Genomic DNA, 18,353 nt, shown 5'->3' with positions numbered 1-18,353 from the left:
AAATGGGACTTAAGCACTGCTAACTCTCCAAAGGATAAGACAACATAACCTTTTTTTGGTTCCTATATCCTCATTGTGGTGAGCAAAAAATGATGAGAGGCCTGGTTTGCACAAATCATTTTTTTCAGCTCTTTTCTTCTTCCAGTCTCACAAGATAAAGTTGTCTAGGTACCATAGAAGCTCCGTTGATGCAAGAGCTTTGTATTGGTGCTCTTTGTGATCAAAGAAAAAATAGTATTTTTTCCCCCTGTAGTGATGGCAAGTCTTTCTGGGACCTTATTTTCTAGTGGAAAGAGAAGTTTGACTCTAAATCTTAAATTTTAAATGTATTGAATTAGGTAACATAAAAAAGATACAAAGGAGAAGAGAAGTCAAATACAATGAGGAAATACTTCTTTCAATTTAACTGAATTTAATTCTCGTGAAACTGAGAAACAAATCACTCCAGCTAAATCAGAAGTCTGGAACACAATTCTGGAAATCTACCCTGCAATGGAGTGTGTAAGCAAATGCTGATTTTCTTTCATTAATTTGGCGAAAATAGTCCATAGTACATATATTATTAAATATTGATAACAGTATTCTTATTACCTAGATGACATGAAATAAGGCTTCCAAATTAATTCAGAGATTTTCAGCATTCTCATTCCTACAAAACTGTTTGTCTTTTACTTATCAGTTTTGAGCACAGATCTTCCATGAACTTTAAACTTTATTTCATTTTTGATAAATCCAGAATACAAGCCCCCACTTCCCTTTACTCTCCCTGCACTATACATTTCCCCCAGACAAAAATCAAAGACATACCTTTACCCAACTGGAAGTAACACATTGGATGAATTTGATTGGTATATTAAACACAAGCCCATCCAATTAATCTTGTTTAGATGTCCTGAAAATTATAGATGGCTTAGAACTTTGAAAATACACTTAAAACTATCAAAAATAGCTGTAGTTTAAAATATTTGTCTCCACATTATTAAAGCTATTGTAAATTATATTTTTATAAATGCCGAGTACAAATAGATAAAAAGTGATAAATCATGGTATAAAAAGAAAGAGACCCTTTTCAGGAAAATGTATTTGCAATTCAACTGATCATATAAAAGCATAAATTAAAAAAAGTTTATATATTTTTATGTGCTATGGTTTCACCATTCATTGTAACTACATTCCAGAATACTGCAAGAGAGGTCAGGGCACATTGTTCTTGTGCATGTAGCACAGTGACCATAACTTTTACACTGAAGTCACTCTCATAACCACCTCTCCAGAGCTGTTGTCATCTGATGAATCCTCCTGAGGTCGCATTCGACTGAAGAGATGTAACAAAACATAGCCACACTGAAATCTTGGTGAGGTTAACTGTGTTGGATGAACTAAACTTCTGTTTCTAAATGCATTTAGTGGTAACCACAAAGTCCTAGATGTTGTGGATTCTCCTCGGTTGCTCTCTTCTATGTCTGTAGCTTTATCATAATTTAATACATCCCAGTGCAGATTGACAGCCCGCCAACGCTTAAATACTCTGCAAACTGAGGCCCCTTCATGCACAATAAGTCCTGAAAGTAAAAGAAACAAATTATTCACGCCCTCAGTTCTTCACACCGAGCACATTTATTTGTTAAATAAGTGGCATTAGAATTGAATTAGTACCCTGAGCCAAAGCACAGGTAAACCCAAGTAGCTGAATTACAGGTGGCCAGGACCCATTTATATATGTTGTAATAAACTGATCCGCATCCAGGCGGATGGTTTTTAAACTTATACTACCATAAATGTTTCATTTGTTTGCTGAATCAGTATAAGTTGGCGACACAGCACATACATTATAAACCTAATCAATTACATCATAAATCTGATCAATTATATAATTTTATAATTTATTAAAGGCCAGCCTTTAAAGAAAGAAAGCTAAATATAAACAACTGTGACTTTTTGTCTTAATAATAATAATAATAATAATAATAATAATAATTTTTATTCATACTCCGCCCTCCCCAGACAAGGCCGGGCTCAGGGTGGCTAACAAGCAATAATAATAACAAGTTGAAGGAATAGAACTTTAAAAAGATTAAAATACAACATTAAAATATTGAAACATTAAAATATTAAAATGCAGCCTCATCACAGGAGGAGAAAGGAAAAAGAAAAAAGAAGGAGGGGGAGGGAATCAAATTGGCTCCAAGCCAAAGGCCTGTTGGATTAGACCATCTGGTATATGTAGTCCAGCAATGTGTGTACATGCATGCATTGTGTGTGTACATATACAATAAATTAATGCAGTGTGAGACTCAGACACTGCAACAGCAAAGTATGCTAACCCTGCAGGTGCTAATATAAAACCTGTAGCTACAACTGAGCCATAATTAAGCACTTTTAACCACTTCTAACATTATTATTAATTTGTTATTTGCATCCCATCTTTCTGTTCATCAAGTTCCGCCAAGATGGCTAGCAACAATAACAAAGCGGAACAAATTAAAACGATTACACACACACCAACGCACACAAAATAAGAAGTGAATTAAAAAATGCAACAGGGACATCAGCAGACAACAAAATCAAGGACATGTTCAAGTTTCATTGAGGCCAAACACCTTCTAAAAAACCCAATGTTTTCACTGTGCATCAAAAACGAAACAAAGAGAGAACTAAATGAGTTTCTTATGAGACAGTATAAGCCTGGATACCACCACTGAAAACACTCTAGTGACCACCTGCCGCACCTCAGACAGTGTGGGTAGGATGCAAAACAGAGCCTTAAATGATTATTTGGGTAAGCAGGTGGGTTCAAACAGCAGGAGACGTCAAGGTTATAATATTCAGAATAAAAACAGTACTTTGAATTGGGCTTGAAAACAATCTGAAAATCAGTGGAGATGATGTAATAAATACTGGACTTATATGCTCCTTGTGTCATGTCCCAATCCCTTTGATATGCCAGGCTTTGTGTACAAATAACTGCTGTTGGGCAATTTTAAAATCTTTGCTTTATTTATTGTTGATTAAAAACTTTAAACTTGAGAACTTTGCTGATGTATGATTTCTACTTCCTGAAGAAACAGACATACATTTATATATGTAAGAAAAAAAGCATATTCCAAATTATTTCTTATCAACTTTAACAAAATGAATGAATCATTTCATTTTTTTACCTTACCTATGCACACCAGATCCATAAAACCATACATTCCATAGCAGATTTGAAAAAGGACATCTTTTCTTTGCCATACTGCATAAGGACTGAAGGCTGACCACAGAAGCCAAGTTACACTTGCTACTAAGAACAGTGATCCCAACATTACAGCAATCATCTGCACTTTCTCAACCAGAGTTACAGTAATGCTTTGCCACTAGAAGGAAGAAGACATAACAATTTATAAAATGTTTACAAAAACATTGAAGGTCTGTTATGACAACCCATGAAAATGTTCATAGAGCCTTTTTACATGTATGCTGCATTATACCTGTGCAATAGGCTCCTCCATCCCTCTCATTAAATCTGCTTAAACTTGAAGAAGTTTAAATAACAGCTTGGAGTGTCACACAGAAATGACACGCTGCTTAGAAATGACAGTTAAATATTTGGTGCAAATATAGAACCATGTGAACACTATAATTAATATTTATAAAAATATTTATATATCACTATTCATAAAAATATCAGTGCCATTTACAAGAATTATACAATAAAACCCACATAAAAATGTTGAAATAAGAAATCACCTAACAGTTATGAGAAAATATATTCCTAATTTCCTGCATAAACTTTATATGTACTTAACAGTGTAATTCTATACACTGAAGAATGATTAAAAAACTTCCACTGTTTTCAATGAGACTTAATCCTAGGAAAGTAGGTATACAATTGAAAATTATCTCTACCATGGAAATCAGAAAAACTTTAAAAGCTTTTGACAAGCTGAGTCAATAGATGGACTATACTTGAAAAATGTCTCCAGGGAAATCCTGCTACATAAAACAATGTTGTTTGTGCAAGAGAGAGAGAAAGAAAAACCAACATATGCTCATGTGGAAAATAATTTTATCCTTCCAAAATGCTCTTTTTAAAAATGTAGAACCCAACATTATTTTTGATGAAGGAAAAGAACAATGCTCAGCTAAAATATTTTTTTAAGCTTGTCAGCTTCGGCTATTTAGTAAAACCTCTGGAAAAAAAACAGTGAGAGAAGCTATCAAATTACAGGCATTTTAGTTATAGCTATTTCCTCACATTTATCAAAGAAAGACAGAACTACATTCATCACTACAATGGTTACATCTCAAGTTCATAACCATATGAACATTTCATATGTTGCTTCAATGAAATTTTAAAAGATTGATTTTTTTTAATGTCTAAAAAGTATGTGCTAGAATAATACATAAAAGAATTGTTCTATTCTTACTAGTGTACTGGTATTAGTATATAACCATGCAGTTGTGGGAGACCTTAAATGCAGAAAATAATGGCAGCAGTGTTAGCCCATAAGAGAAATCCTGAAATCATAATATGACAATGCCTTTATTACAATAAAATAAAAACAAAACCACAAAATAGTGTGCAAACTTTTAGGTTCTCCCAAGCTCTTCAACATCTAACCTGATGATTAATATTGGAAAACATGAAAGCTTGCACACTATTTTTTGTCATTTTCAATTTTTCTGGTTACAGAAAAATTTCCCTGGAAATAAAATTGGTTTCAATTACCACAAGTTCTACCTCCCCTTTTTCCCAGTAGGCAACAGTCACCATTGCTCTCTACTTCAGTTAGAAATTATACCAGGGCTGGCAGCAGACATTTTGGCACCTGAGGCAAACTACAAAATGTTCCCCTCCTCACCAGGGAAGAAGGGATGAGTGAAGATGTACATCAGGAACAAGGGGAGAATAAACATCTACATTGGGAGCAAGGGCAAGAGGAGACCAGCAGCACCTCCTATTCACCAAGGGGCAGCTGTAGAGCTGGTACCGGGGGGGGGGGGGCAGCTGCTGAGGAGGATGCAGATCCAACACAGCTATCACTGCCACTGTGGCAACAGCAGCAGCAGGCAATGTATTCCTTGGAGGCTGGATCTGTTGCCCCCGTGGATCCTCCCTCCCAATGTGGTCACCTCACCTTGCCTCATGGATGGGCCGGTCCTGGATTATGCCCTATGTAAGCAATTGAGATAATGGAAAGAGGAATTGTTGGCAGCCAATAAGCATGGATAAACCCTGTTTGTCTAACAGAATATACACCAAAACAGATCCCCCCCCCAAGTTATTAGCACTTTGGACCAGGATGCATAACCACGTGGGCTAGGAAACCAGGAAACCAGGATAGGAGTGGCAAGAAGTAGAAGAAAGAGGGATGACAGCAGATGAAATAAGCCCTGTGACCTTGGCATAGTGAGGTGTCAGCAACTCACGATAGATCCTTTCATTGTCTCTGGGAGACAATGTGACTCGAATGTTCATGTGATCTTAACGGAATTGTGCCTAGAGATTCTTTGCCAAATAAGAGAATTACTACTGACATTAAATATTTCTATGTGTCAAGACAAAGAGAAGCATGACTTGTCAGGGGAATGCTGCTGGGTGAGAGCATCCCACCTCCCAAATTGAATGAGACATAATACAGTCTAATCCTCTTAGGTGGTCTGAAAATCTAGTAATACAACATGTGAGGGGTGCCATGAGAGCCAACATGCTATCTCTGCCCCCAATCATATTGTTTTCTATAAGTCGAAGGGTCCCTGTTCCTACTCATGTATGCTCTTTGTGGGATATAGGACCCTGCTTCAGACAGATGCCCTTCAACTCATGAAGGGCAATGAGGCAGAACTAGCACATTCATCTCCTCACCCCCTTCCCCATCCAGCCAATGGGTTATAGTCCCAGATTTCCAGAATCCCTAAAGAAGGCTTTAGATCAATTCACAAGGGTGGGGAGTAGTGGGGAAAGTGTGTACTAAAAGTTTGTAATTTAATCTGTGTGGGGAAATCTGTATGTTTTGATAGTGGTGTTTAAAAAATAAGTGCTTTGATAACTTCCTACAGCAGAGAGGTAGAATGAACAGGAATAAACGTCTTGCATATTTTACACATTGTAGCTGCCAAGCTCTTTATGTATTTGGGAGCAACAGAGTGAAGACAAAAACTGTTTAAATACTAAATGATAAAATATTACAAAGTCTATTGGGAAGAGTGAATTATTGTGCCCTATTCTACCCAGGTGAGTGAAACTCCATTCATCACTGAAGAGAGATAGGAAACATTCTCTTCTGGACAGCCTTCTGGGAGCCATATGCCAGTGGCAGGTGGAGCCAGAAACAAAAGTGGACATGGTAACAGGCAGAGCCATTAATATGAATGCAGCTTCTGTAGGCTAGTTTCTACACACATTCTCACACCCCTCTGAATCCTCCATCCAGGCAAACAAGCAAGATTATCAGCCCAGCAAAAAAACTCCAAGAGGGTGCAAAGCAAAGCTGGGAGTGGTATGGCCTGGGAGAGGGTGGGTGTGACTAGGGAGTGGGGCTGTGACGATTGTCCTGAGTGCCAGATAGATAGGCCTGAAAGGCTTAATTCACCCCACAGCCTAAGCTTCTCCATCCCTGGTCTTAGAGATTTAACTAAATAAAGGAAGTGGCAGGTTTTCTGTCAGATTTAACCTATAGGGTTAATCAGAATTTCCAAATTTAAGAAAGCTAGGAATTTTAGAAATAGGGCTAAAAATGCATTTTTTAAAATTCTAGTCCAACTCTCTTCTTTTTTTTAATGTATTTTTATTAAAGATTTTCTTGGTTTACAAAAAAATATGTGTAATCTCTCTCTCTCTCTCTCTCTCTCTCTCTTCTCCAAGTAACATTTTTTACAGATCAGTTTCATTTGTTGAGACATTATGAAGAAGAGGGGGAAAGGGGCGGAGGGGGAAGATGGGTGGGGTGGGTGGCGATATTTCTATTATACTTAATATATGTGTGGTTTGGTGTCAGGGTCGCTTGAGCAGGTTCTCTGCTATTCACTTGTGTTCCTTTGGTGGTGAGAGAGGTTGGGGTTGGCCTAGGGCGTGGTTGTCTGGTTGGTTGGTTGGTTGGTTGGTTGTTTGTGATTGGCTGTAGTGATCTTTGTTTTCATCTATGAGTGGGGTGGGTGGGTGCTTTCGATCAGGTTAGCCATACTGATTTGTATGCTGTTGGTGGTTTCTTGCCGTTGTCTTGTTGGGCTGTGTATGTGATAAAGGGGAGCCATACCAGGGTGAAGGCATTTTCTTCCATTTGTCCCCGTGTCAGTTTCAGTTTATTGGTTAGTTTTTCTAATAAGGCTGTTTCTCATACTATTTGGTACCATTGGTCCATGCTTACACCTGACAGGTCTCTCCAGTGTCTGGTTATGGTGTTTCTGGTTGCTGAAAGTAGGTGGGTTCTTTGTGGTGTAAATGGGCATTATTGTCTTGGAAGATGTTTAGTAGGGCCAATTCTGGGGTGATTTCTAATACTTAGTTATTTTACATATTTCTCGTATGGCTGTTGTCCAAAATAGTTGGATTTTGGGGCATTCCCACCACATGTGGAGGTATGTGCCTATGGAGGTGCACCCTCTCCAGCATTTTGGTGAGGTTCCTGGGCGTATTAGTGTTAGTTTTCTTGGTGTTAGGTACCACCTGTAGGTGAGTTTCAGAGTGAGTTCTTTTCTTTTTGTTGATATGTTTTTAAAGCGGGGTTTAGACCACATTCTGATCCATTGAGTGGGATTAATCTCATAGTCTATGTCATCTTCCCATTGTTTTTTTATTGTGTCTAGGGGGGTTGTGGGATTTTGGAGTAGTATTTTGTATATTGCAGATACCATTCCTTTACCGTGTCCCTTTGTTGTTAGGAGGAGGTTTTAGAAGGTTGTCAGGGGCCTAGTTGCTGCTGATTTTACTGCCGGATTGTTTAAGAGGGCATGTAATTGGTATTGTGCTAACCAGGGCATTTGGGTGTCTTCTAGTTTGTCTTGTATTTCTTGTGTTTGCAAAGGTTTGTTATTTTTAAAAAAGTCTAATAGGCGATAGAAGCCTTTGGTTTGCCAGGTTTTTATCTGGAGGTTTTGTGCTGCATAGTGGAATAATGGGTGGTACACCAGGGGAATTAGTGGGGATGGGGTTGGTGATAGTTTGCCTAGTCCAACTCTATTCTAATTGCAAAATTTGTTATCTACATTGGGTGGGAACTCCATCAATGGAAACCCTGTGCAAGGACTTCTGCTTGTACAACGGCGCTTTTCCCCCCTTCCCCTGTGTGCCCCCCACCAGAGGCGCCCTAGATGACCAAAATTTGTTGTGCACACCCCTCCCAGCCCTTGAGCTGTGCTGGGCTTTGAAGAGGCTTAAGGGCTCCAACAGTATAGTGGATTAATACACCGGGTTTGCAAAATCCCAGTGCAAATGGCAACTTCAGTGGAGGAATTTTCATCAGAATCACAGCATGAGAGAAATGCGCAAAGGTGCATTTAACATCATGTCTACAAAAATATTGCACACTGATATCAACCCTTGTACCTTGGACAATGTAAAGGAGCATAAATCTGGCAAAATTGGCCCTTAATTTCTCAGGATGATCTTCACTATATCATTTCAACTTGCACGTTACTGATTTAGAGATTTGGCACTTATCAAAGCACTGCCAGGCATAATTTAATTTCTGGAGCAATCCTATGTTGTCAAGCGAATTTAAGTAGAACCTAAACAGCTCTTAAGGTATGATGAAGTTAAGAACTTCTTTAATGCCTAAGCTTGATGTTACCATATTTTTCCTCACTGATGAACTGAATGGGAAATATTTACTGTGTCTTATGATAAGGACATGCAGACTTAGTGAATGGAGATCAGTTAATAAAATGATGAATAAACCAAAGTATAAAAAATTGTTACTGTATTCATACAGTCTGTATGATTATTGGAATTTTGAAATGTTACCTGACAAGGCTTTTTCATTTTAATTGCTATAACATGGTATCTGTAACAGCAGAGTTCACAAGTCCAGGACCCTCTTTCACTAATCCATTTCAACAGGCAAAGTTGATGTGTATACCGAACTGACCCATCACATCGACAGGGATTTAACAATTCACCCTAGGAAAAATAACAAATAGGGTTAAATGTCATAATAAATATAATATTAAGCTTCCAAATCCTTGAACAGTGTCTCTTAAAATCAGTTTGCTGGCATTTTTTTTTAAAAAAAATATATTAGCTGGAATAGCCTCCCCTGGCCCCGACCACCAGTTTATTTTGGAAATATTATTCAATATTTTCCCATCCCAGGGTCACAAAAAAGAAAGGAAAAACATATAGACAAATTAACTCTTTGAGCAAAGAGCAATACTATTTGTATTGTATTTGCAAAAATGTTCATTTGCAATTTTTGAAATTTTTGCACTCTATGTACTAATAAAAAATGCATGACATCCAAGGGACCTTCATATTTTAAGGTGTTTTAAATAGTGCATACAATCATTTTAGAGCAATAAAGTAAGGTTGCATTTATTCTGGTGGCATATGCATTTTTTGTCATGAGAGTGCACAGGCCACACCTGTAATATATATGATGAGCTCTGAAATTGGCTTGCCAGTGAGCATTAATGGTGAATGTGGCATCTAATAATATCTCCTGCAACTTAACAAGAGTCTCAAATCTAAATGTCCATCTTAAAATAATGCAAATTTTGAGATTTTTTTATATGCCTAGAACACTTAGGCATATGTAGGTAACTACTGAGTACAGATTTCAACATTCACTGAGTAAGTCTTTGTCATTTGGTGATTCATCAGCCTCTTTCCTTGGCTCCCGCAGGTGCATGCCTCCCTTCTTGTATAAAATTAAACCTTTCCCTAACACCTTTCCAAGAATCCTAAAACTTCTTTCCCACTGCTTCATAAAAACTTAAAATTCAAAATTCCAAAGAGTAAAACTAATTACGCCACTATACAAAAAGTGTAGAATATGCAAAGAAACCATTGCTAGACATATCTAATATACATAGTCACATATTCTGTACTGCTGCAATGCAGAATTCCAGAGCATCACATTAGACTATGTTGGAGTTTTGTCATCCGCTTACAAACAATCACCCACAACAGATCACTATCACCAGCACACATCCTGTTGAAGTAGCTCTTTACTGTAGTCTGGAGAAGGGAAGTCTCTTGACGTTCACTGCAGAAACCTTGGAAGAAATTCAGTTGCTATCTGCAATCAGTTTTCACTGCATAGAAACTTTGGGCCCATTAATTTAAACAGCACAGTGAACCACAAAGTGAGCCGTAAGGTTTCAAACACAGGAAATTGTCACCTGATAAAACAGCTCTAAGGCTGTAATGACAGATTTAAGAATTCCCACTAATTTGGTAGAATAGGCAAGGGAACCAAGTGGGGGAATACGGAACTCTTTCTGTTTAAGTTGACAGCTTTGACTCTTTATTAATGACTTAGAGAAAGAGGGGACAGCAGGCATTAAACTGTAGATTATACAGAACTAATAGTCTGGAAATCCTTTCAAAGAGTGGTTACAAAATCCAGCGCTATGTCAATAAATTAAAGATATGGAAATGTAAAAAATGGAACATGTAGGCACCAATGTAAACTACTGTATGACTGGGGGATATTTGGCTAGCAATCTGAGATTTCTACGAATGATTTAGGACAGCCTTCCCCAACCTGGTGCCCTCCAGATGTTTTGGATTCCAGTTCCCACAATACCTGATCATTGGGCCATGCTGGCTGGGGCTGGTGGTAAAAGGTAAAGGTAAGGGACCCCTGACAGTTAAGTCCAGTCACAAACGACTCTGGGGTTGCGGTGCTCTTCTCGCTTTACTGGCTGAGGGAGCCGACGTTTGTCTGCAGACAGTTTTTCCGAGTCATGTGGCCAGTATGACTAAGCCGCTTCTGGCAAAACCAGAGCAGCACATGGAAACACCATTTACCTTCCTGCAGAAGTGGCACCTATTTATTTACTTGCACTTTGACGTGCTTTTGAACTGCTAGGTTGGCAGGAGCTGGGACCGAACAACGGGAGCTTACCCCACTGCGGGGATTCAAACCGCTGACCTTCTGATTGGCAAGCCTAATTTAGGGTTCCTGGAAACAACAAGTTGAACACAATGTGTCAACGGTGGGGTATTGTAACAAAATAACAATGCCACTGATAATAGGGAAATAGTATTTGTCACAATACATATAAAAATGGAAAAGACTTTACTAAAGGTTGGAGGAGAAGAGTATGGTTACCTTTGACAAACTAAACAGGATGTGGAAGGAAATATATATCCTATAAATGGCCTTCTTTGAAGGTTTTTGAGAATAGATTAGGCATAATCTACTGGGAATGCTCTAAGTACAGTGGTGCCCCGCAAGACGAATGCCTCGCTAAACGAAAAACCCGCAAGACGAAAGGGTTTTCCGATTTTTTAGCGGCTTCGCAAGACGAATTTCCCTATGGGCTTGCTTCGCTCCCCAAGCTGTGGATGTCTGCCCCGCGCGAGGGGCGCTCTGCTTAAGAACGCCCTTTGTGCGGGGCAGCAGGCTGCTATCCGCAGCTTGGAGAGCCCTGCGGGGAAGTCCTGCAGGGCTCCCCAAGCTGTGAATGTCTGCCCCGCGCGAGGGGCACTCTGCTTAAGAGCACCCCTCGTGCGGGGCACCAGGCTGCTATCTGCAGCTTGGAGAGCCCTGCGGGGAAGTCCTGCAGGGCTCCCCAAGCTGTGAATGTCTGCCCCGCGCGAGGGACGCTCTGCTTCAGAGCGTCCCTCACACTGGGCAGCAGGCTGCTATCCGCAGCCTAGGCAGCCCTGCAGGAACTCTTCTGAAGGCTGGCGGCGGGAGAAGGGCTTTTCTTCCCACCGCCAGCCTTCAGAAGGCTGTTCTGTAGGCTGGCGGTGGGGAGAAAAGTCCTTCTCCCCCTGCCAGCCTTCAGAAGAGGTCCGGGGACAGACTGTCCCCGGATCTGGTCTGAAGGTGGTCTCCCTAGGAACGCATTAATTGATTTTCAATGCATTCCTATGGGAAACCGTGCTTCGCAAGACGAAAAACTCGCAAGAAGAAAACACTTGTGGAACGAATTAATTTCGTCTTGCGAGGCACCACTGTATATGACATCCTGGTTTAGGGCATACTGTTGATTCAGATAACTTCTTTCTCTACAAATTACCAAGCAGAATGGAAAGATAGTTAATACCAGACTACGTAGAGAAACAAGTCACATTGTTGATAGGTGAAGTTGAGCAGGGAGACATACATCCTTGTGCAGAGCTATACATATACAACTGCATACAGTGTTTAATGGACTGGAGGAAATTGGTATTTAATTGATTTTAAAAAACAACTTCCCTTTTCTTATAACTCTCTGTCTCTTTCTTGGCTCCAGAAAAACACATTCACCTATATATGAAGTCTAGGTTGGCAGGGAGCAAAAAATGAGATTGAGGGCTAATATTAATGGAAAATCAAAGAAACATAGAATTGTAGAGGTGGAAGGGGATCATCTAGTCCAACCCTCTACAATACAGGAATCTTGATGATGTAGTGCTGGCTGCTTGTTGAGGTTTGAGAATCATGCCTCCCTTCATGTGCCTTGTAACTTCCTACAGTTTGACAGTTCCACAGGAAAAGTTATCACACTACGTACAAAACGGCATGATGTGTATCTATGAGCTGCAGTAATAAGCACATGTTACCCTCTAACAACCCAGCTCCATCCACTTAATATTGTAGGTGATAGATACACCGCTGTGCTTGCCAATAGCTTTAGTTTCTGTTTTCAAATACATATTTATCCCCACTAGCCTATTCATCAGTATTCCGCATTCTCTACCACCTGCACTTTTACATCTAAAAATGACGAGTGCCTCTACTGCTTATAAACACTGGTTAGATATACATGGTTCCACACAACTTCTCTGCATAATACCTCACACAGGAATTGGCAATTAAGTTACGACATACTTATGATTTAATAACAAATAAACTTTATCCATATTTGTTCCCACCAAGCATGACTACTTAGCAGTTAAGTCTGAGGATCTCTCATGCTTAAAATTTATAAACAAGCAAGCAAATAAATAAAACAATTATCCATTTCTGCTCCCATCAAGCCTAGAAGAGGCATGTCCATTCCGCTTCCTTGTCACAGTGCGTGGCACAGTTAAGTCTGCAGATCTCACACTTACAGATATTTGTTTATTTACTATGAAGTTGTATCTGCTACCACCAAGCCCAGAAGGGGCATGACCACTCTGCTTCCTTGCCACAGCGGGTGGGGCAGTTAAGTCTGTGGATCTCACTTTAATAATAAATAAACAAATATTTGTATCTTCTCCCACCAAGCCCAGAAGAGGCATGACCACTCTGCTTCCTTGCCACAGTAGATGGGGCAGTTACCGGTAAGTCCATGGATCTCACTTTAATAAATAAATAAATAAGCAAGCAAGCAATTTTGGGCATCTGCTCGCACTAAACCCAGAAGGGGCATGACCACTCCACTTTCTTGCCACAGCAGGTGGGACAGTTAAGTCCGTGGATCTCACTTTAATAAATAAGCAAGCAAGCAAGCAATTATAGGCATCTGCTCCGGCTAAACATAGAAGGGGGTGGGGCGTTTAAGTCTGCGGATCTCACACTTACAATTTAATAGTAAATAAATAAATATCTGTTATCTGCTCCCAGCGAGCCCTTGAAGGGGCATGGCGGATCCGTTTCCTAAGTCAATGGGAGCACCTCGGCGGTCACACACATCCCCCCAAGTCCCAGCCACCGCTCCGGTACTGTTACCATCCCGGCGAAGCGAGACGCGGGATGCCCCGCTTCCTCGTTGGCGCCGCCGAGCTTTCCCTACGGCGGCGGCTGGCGCTGTCCGCGGTGCTGACGGCCGCCCTCGCCTGCCCGGCGTTGGAGAGCCACGTGCGCGCGTCTCCCTCCTTCCCTGCCCGGCCCCCCAGCCCGCGTCGTGTCATTTTAAGGAAGGCGTGTGTGGCGAGTCTCTCCCCCCCCCCCTACTCTCTCTCTGCGCCCCTCCGTCCCGCCTCAGCGCTCACCTGCTCGGCGCCCTGGAAGCAGATCTTGCAGATGGGGCCGGCGCCGCCCCCGCCGCCATCCCCGCTGCTGTTGCTGCACACCGAGCGCGTCTCGGGCTTCTCGCCCCGGACGGCCCCGCCGGCGGCGGCCGTTACCTCAGGAGCCGGCGGAGGAGGAGGCGTCGCCGTCGCCTCCGAGCGCGGGGCGGGGCCCTCCGGCGGCTCGCCGGGGCTGCCGCCGCCGCCACCGCCGTTGCTGCTCATGGGGGGCCACTTCACAGACGCGCGTGCGTGCGTGTGTGTGTCCCCCCCTCCCACGCACGCCCAGTCTCGCCCCCTCCCCCTCTGCGGAGGGGAGAGAAGGGCTGGGACACGGGCACGAGCCTCCCGGCTGGCTGGCGAGGGGAGCGGTGGCCGCGTGCCGAGCCGCCGCCGCCGCCGCCTCCTCCTCCTCGCGCGCGCACCCCCTCCCTCCCTCCCGCGTAGGCTTTAGTGCCGGCGCGCGACTCCCCTCCGCATCTGACGCCTCAGAACGCGGCGGCGAGAGAAACCGTTGGGAGACCGTTGGCGGGCGCGAGCCCAGGTGGGGTGGGGGGAGGGGCGTGGGGATGGGGGGAAAGCGCGCCAAAGGAAGACGCGCGCCTCGTCACTCGCGGAACCGCCGCATAATGAAGCCGGGCACACGCACTCTGCCGCCCCCCAGCCACCCACCCCCCAAAATAGTGACTGGCGACGTCCCTCCCCGTCGACATAGTTGCCTGGCTACCTTTCCCCTCACCTCACAAAGGGGCCAAATGTCCTCTTCTTGTGGGGTCACGTGGTTGTTATACCTCAGGTTTCCTTCGAGGGACCTGATTCGCCTCGCTGTCGTTGAAATTCTACTCAGTATTGATCCAGAGTGGATTCCAATGTAAAAACTGGAAACACCGTTGCAGGATCCCCCCCCACACACAAAAATAGACCAGAGGCGTTTCAATCAGTGCTTTAGGGCTACTGAAGGCAAATGAGCATAATGGTCAGGAATCCAATACATTCAGGATTGGCACTGTCCATAAGAAATCCATGCCGCACCACCCTGATGTGGCAAGGAGAGGATGGCGAGTGTGGCAGGAAGATTTAAGTACAATCAAATAAACATTTAAACCTTTCTGAGTAGTATCGTATTGTATAGCATACACACACAAACACTTTTCAGGTTTATACATTTAATTTTACAATCATTTTAACATTTCAAAACTTGACTTCCTTCCCCCTTTCTGAGGTCCCTTAAGTTTATTTTTAACATCTTCTGCATATCCAGTGTAACTTAACTTGCTCATTTATATATCTACTTTAAATATATGCTCTTATAAAACTGCAGGTCATTACAATAATCCTGCCAGTGTTCTTATCTGTTTGCAGTTTATCTGTAAATATTCCATATACCATTCCCATTCTTTTATTAAAAAGGTCTGTTATCTTCTTCCAGCAAGTTTCACCATTTCTGCATATTCCATAAGTTTTTGTATCCCTTCTTCCTTTGCTGGGACTTCTGCATCTTTCCATTTTGCGGCCAGTAACTTTCTTGTTGCTGTAGTCACATACACAAATAAGTTTCTATACAGTTTCAGTAGTTCTGTCCCTATAATTCCCAAAAGAATAGCATCCAGGTTTGTTTGTTTTTTACAAATGCTACTTTAAACATCCTTTATTCTTAATATTAATATGCTTTATTGATGTTATTAAGTAATAACAAACATATGTATATACTCAAGACATAAATACAAAAAGAAAGTCACATTTCCCCCCTATACATTCTTCTTAAGTTCCCAACGACTTCCCGCCACCCCATAGTGTATTTACTGCTTATTTTATCTGGTGCACTATCAATCTCCATTTTCTTTTTAATCAACAATAATATATTCTATAATTATTCATCATATCACAGAAGTCATTCCAGTCCTGCCAGTGACTTTATATTAGTACAATAACCTTTCAATTACTTTTTATACATACCCCATTTCCAAATAAATGTTTGTTCAGTATTAAATCTCAATTTGTCTGTCATTTTTGCCAAAATGACTGGCAAAAGTGGCAAAAATTAAACATCCTTTTCCATTCATTATATATCATTTCCTAGGATCTTTAACCTGAAAATGTATTTGAATTCTCAGGCATTTGGTAACACATTCATAAAGGCATTTGTTGTTCCCTTGCATACCCTGAAAAGCTCATTTCTCCATCCGCACACACATCAAGAGACACCTGCACCTCATTTGTTCTTATGCAAACATAAGAGCTCTGCTACATCAGACCAAAGGCTTATCTAATCCGCCATCCTATTTTCAGAGTCGCCAACCAGACGCTTGTCGGAAGCACACAATAAGCACTCTCCCTACTTTATGATTTCCAGCAACTGGTATTCATACTGCTTCCGACAAGTGGAGGTAGAACATAGCCATAATGGCGAGTAGCTCCTGATAGCCTTGGCCTTTATAGATTTGCCTAAAGCTATCCGATTTGGCAGCAAATCACAACGTATGGGAATTAATTCCACAGTTCAGCTATGTACATTGTGCGAAGAAGTGTTTTCATTTGTGTGCCCTCAAACTTCCAGTGTTTAGCTTCACCGGATGTCCACAACTTCTTTTTTCTTCACATTTTTTTATTGATTTTCCAGATTTATAGCAAATACAACACACAAAGAAAAAGACATTACAATACTAAAAAGAAAGAAAAATAAAAGAAAAAGACAAAAATATAAACCAATATTATTCTACAACCCAATTTCATTGACATTGTTAACTGACTTCCTCGAACCCCCTCATCTGAATTTCATTGAATCACCTTGTAACAGTTTTCCAAAATCCTCTTTCTAATGAAATTACCTCCTTCAAATAACTATCTTCCTTTCTTTTCAGCATGTCCTAAATCCATAATGTTTTAAAATACATTCATACTCCAATCGTAAGCCATTTCAGTACTTTCAAGTGACTTTTATTGTTTTATATTACAATATTTAGCTAAATAGTCTTTAAATTTCTTCCAATCTTCTTGATATTCCTCTTCTTTATGATCGTGGATTCTCCCAGTCAGGTCAGCCAGCTCCAAAAAGTCTAACAACTTATAGCATTATGAGAGAGAAAGGAAAGCTCCTCTCTAACCAATTTCTATCCAATTTCTCCACACTATACATCATCTTGTGCTTCTCTATTATGTCCTCCCTTATTTTTCCTAAACTAAAAAGTCCCAAATGTTGTAACATTTCTTCATGGGGTGTCACTCCAGCCCCTTGACCATTTTAGTTGTCTTTTCCCAACTCTACAATATCCATTCTGAGGTGGGGGTGATCAGAACCATGCATAGTATTCCAAATGTGGTCACACCAAATATATTTTCCAATATATTTTCTTATTTTCAAACTCTTTAAAAAATGGTCCCTAACATGTATTTTGTCTTTTTCACATCTGCCACACACTGGGTTGACTTTTTCATCTCCATGTCCACAAATCTTCTTCCTGGTAAGTCACCATCAATTAAGATTTTCTTCTTCTTTTGTCCCCGTGTGTATCACTTTGCACTTGCTTACATTGAGTGCAGTTGTCATTTTACTGCCCATTCACAGAGTTTAGAGAAATGCTTTTGGAGTTCCTCACAGTCCTTACAATTTGAAGGTCTAAATACACAATGTCAATGGATTAATTCTATCTATATGCTTGTTGTCACTCTAAACTAATTCAAAAAGGTTAGTGAAGCAGGACTTTTTAAAAATATTATTTTTATTAAATTTTCTGCTTTACAATTTCAGATAAATATTTTACATACTTAAGCTATCAATGACTTCCCTTCTTCTCTTTCCATGGTTCATTTTACATATCTTGTATCCCTGCTATTTTACGAAAACTATACCAATCAACCAATCAGTTTTTCATTATTGCATCCATCAAAACATATTTACACTGTTCAATTTATCTTAATGCTGCCAGCGTTTTCAGCTGTACACAGTCATTTCCCATATATTCAATAAACGTTTTCCAATCACCTTGAAATGTATGTTGTTCTTGTTCTCTAATTCTCTATGTTAAGTCTACAAGTTGTGCATATTCTGTCAACTTAAGTTGCCATTCTTCTTTGGTTGCAAGCTCGCTCATTTTCCATTTTGGGGCTAACAAATCATGGGCTGCAGTTGTTGCATACATAAATAACCTTTTCTGACACCTGGGAATTTCAGTCTGAATCATCCCCAACAGAAAGGACTCTAGTTTTTTTGGGAAATAATTCCCAAAAAAGTCCTGAGGCAAGACCTATCCTTGTAGAAGGCATGTTGGCTTTGCATTATCTA

The 18,353-nt window shown here is 40.8% G+C and overlaps 1 protein-coding gene across 2 annotated transcripts; it reads right to left on the bottom strand.

The window, feature by feature from the left end:
• Window positions 1-392: 392 nt before the first annotated feature.
• MARCHF11 (membrane associated ring-CH-type finger 11) lies at window positions 393-17,132 on the bottom strand. Of its 2 annotated transcripts, XR_014566301.1 has the most exons (5): window positions 14,054-17,132; window positions 8,945-9,100; window positions 5,121-5,155; window positions 3,164-3,356; window positions 393-1,562 (listed from the first exon to the last, which is right to left on the bottom strand). XR_014566301.1 is itself a non-coding variant. In XM_083747421.1 (4 exons), the coding sequence occupies exons 1-4, from the start codon at window positions 14,294-14,296 to the stop codon at window positions 1,240-1,242; spliced, it is 915 nt and encodes a 304-aa protein (XP_083603547.1). In that variant the 5' UTR covers window positions 14,297-14,654; the 3' UTR covers window positions 393-1,239. The 2 variants fall into 2 exon arrangements, 1 of the variants encoding a protein (XP_083603547.1); XM_083747421.1 differs by lacking the exon at window positions 5,121-5,155 and having other exon boundaries at window positions 14,054-14,654.
• Between the last annotated feature and the right edge of the window lie 1,221 nt (window positions 17,133-18,353).

This window comes from Podarcis gaigeae, assembly GCF_964106915.1.
Source record: "Podarcis gaigeae genome assembly, chromosome: 7".
NCBI classification, from domain to species: Eukaryota; Metazoa; Chordata; class Lepidosauria; order Squamata; family Lacertidae; genus Podarcis; species Podarcis gaigeae.
This window is presented reverse-complemented; position numbering and strand designations above follow the sequence as displayed.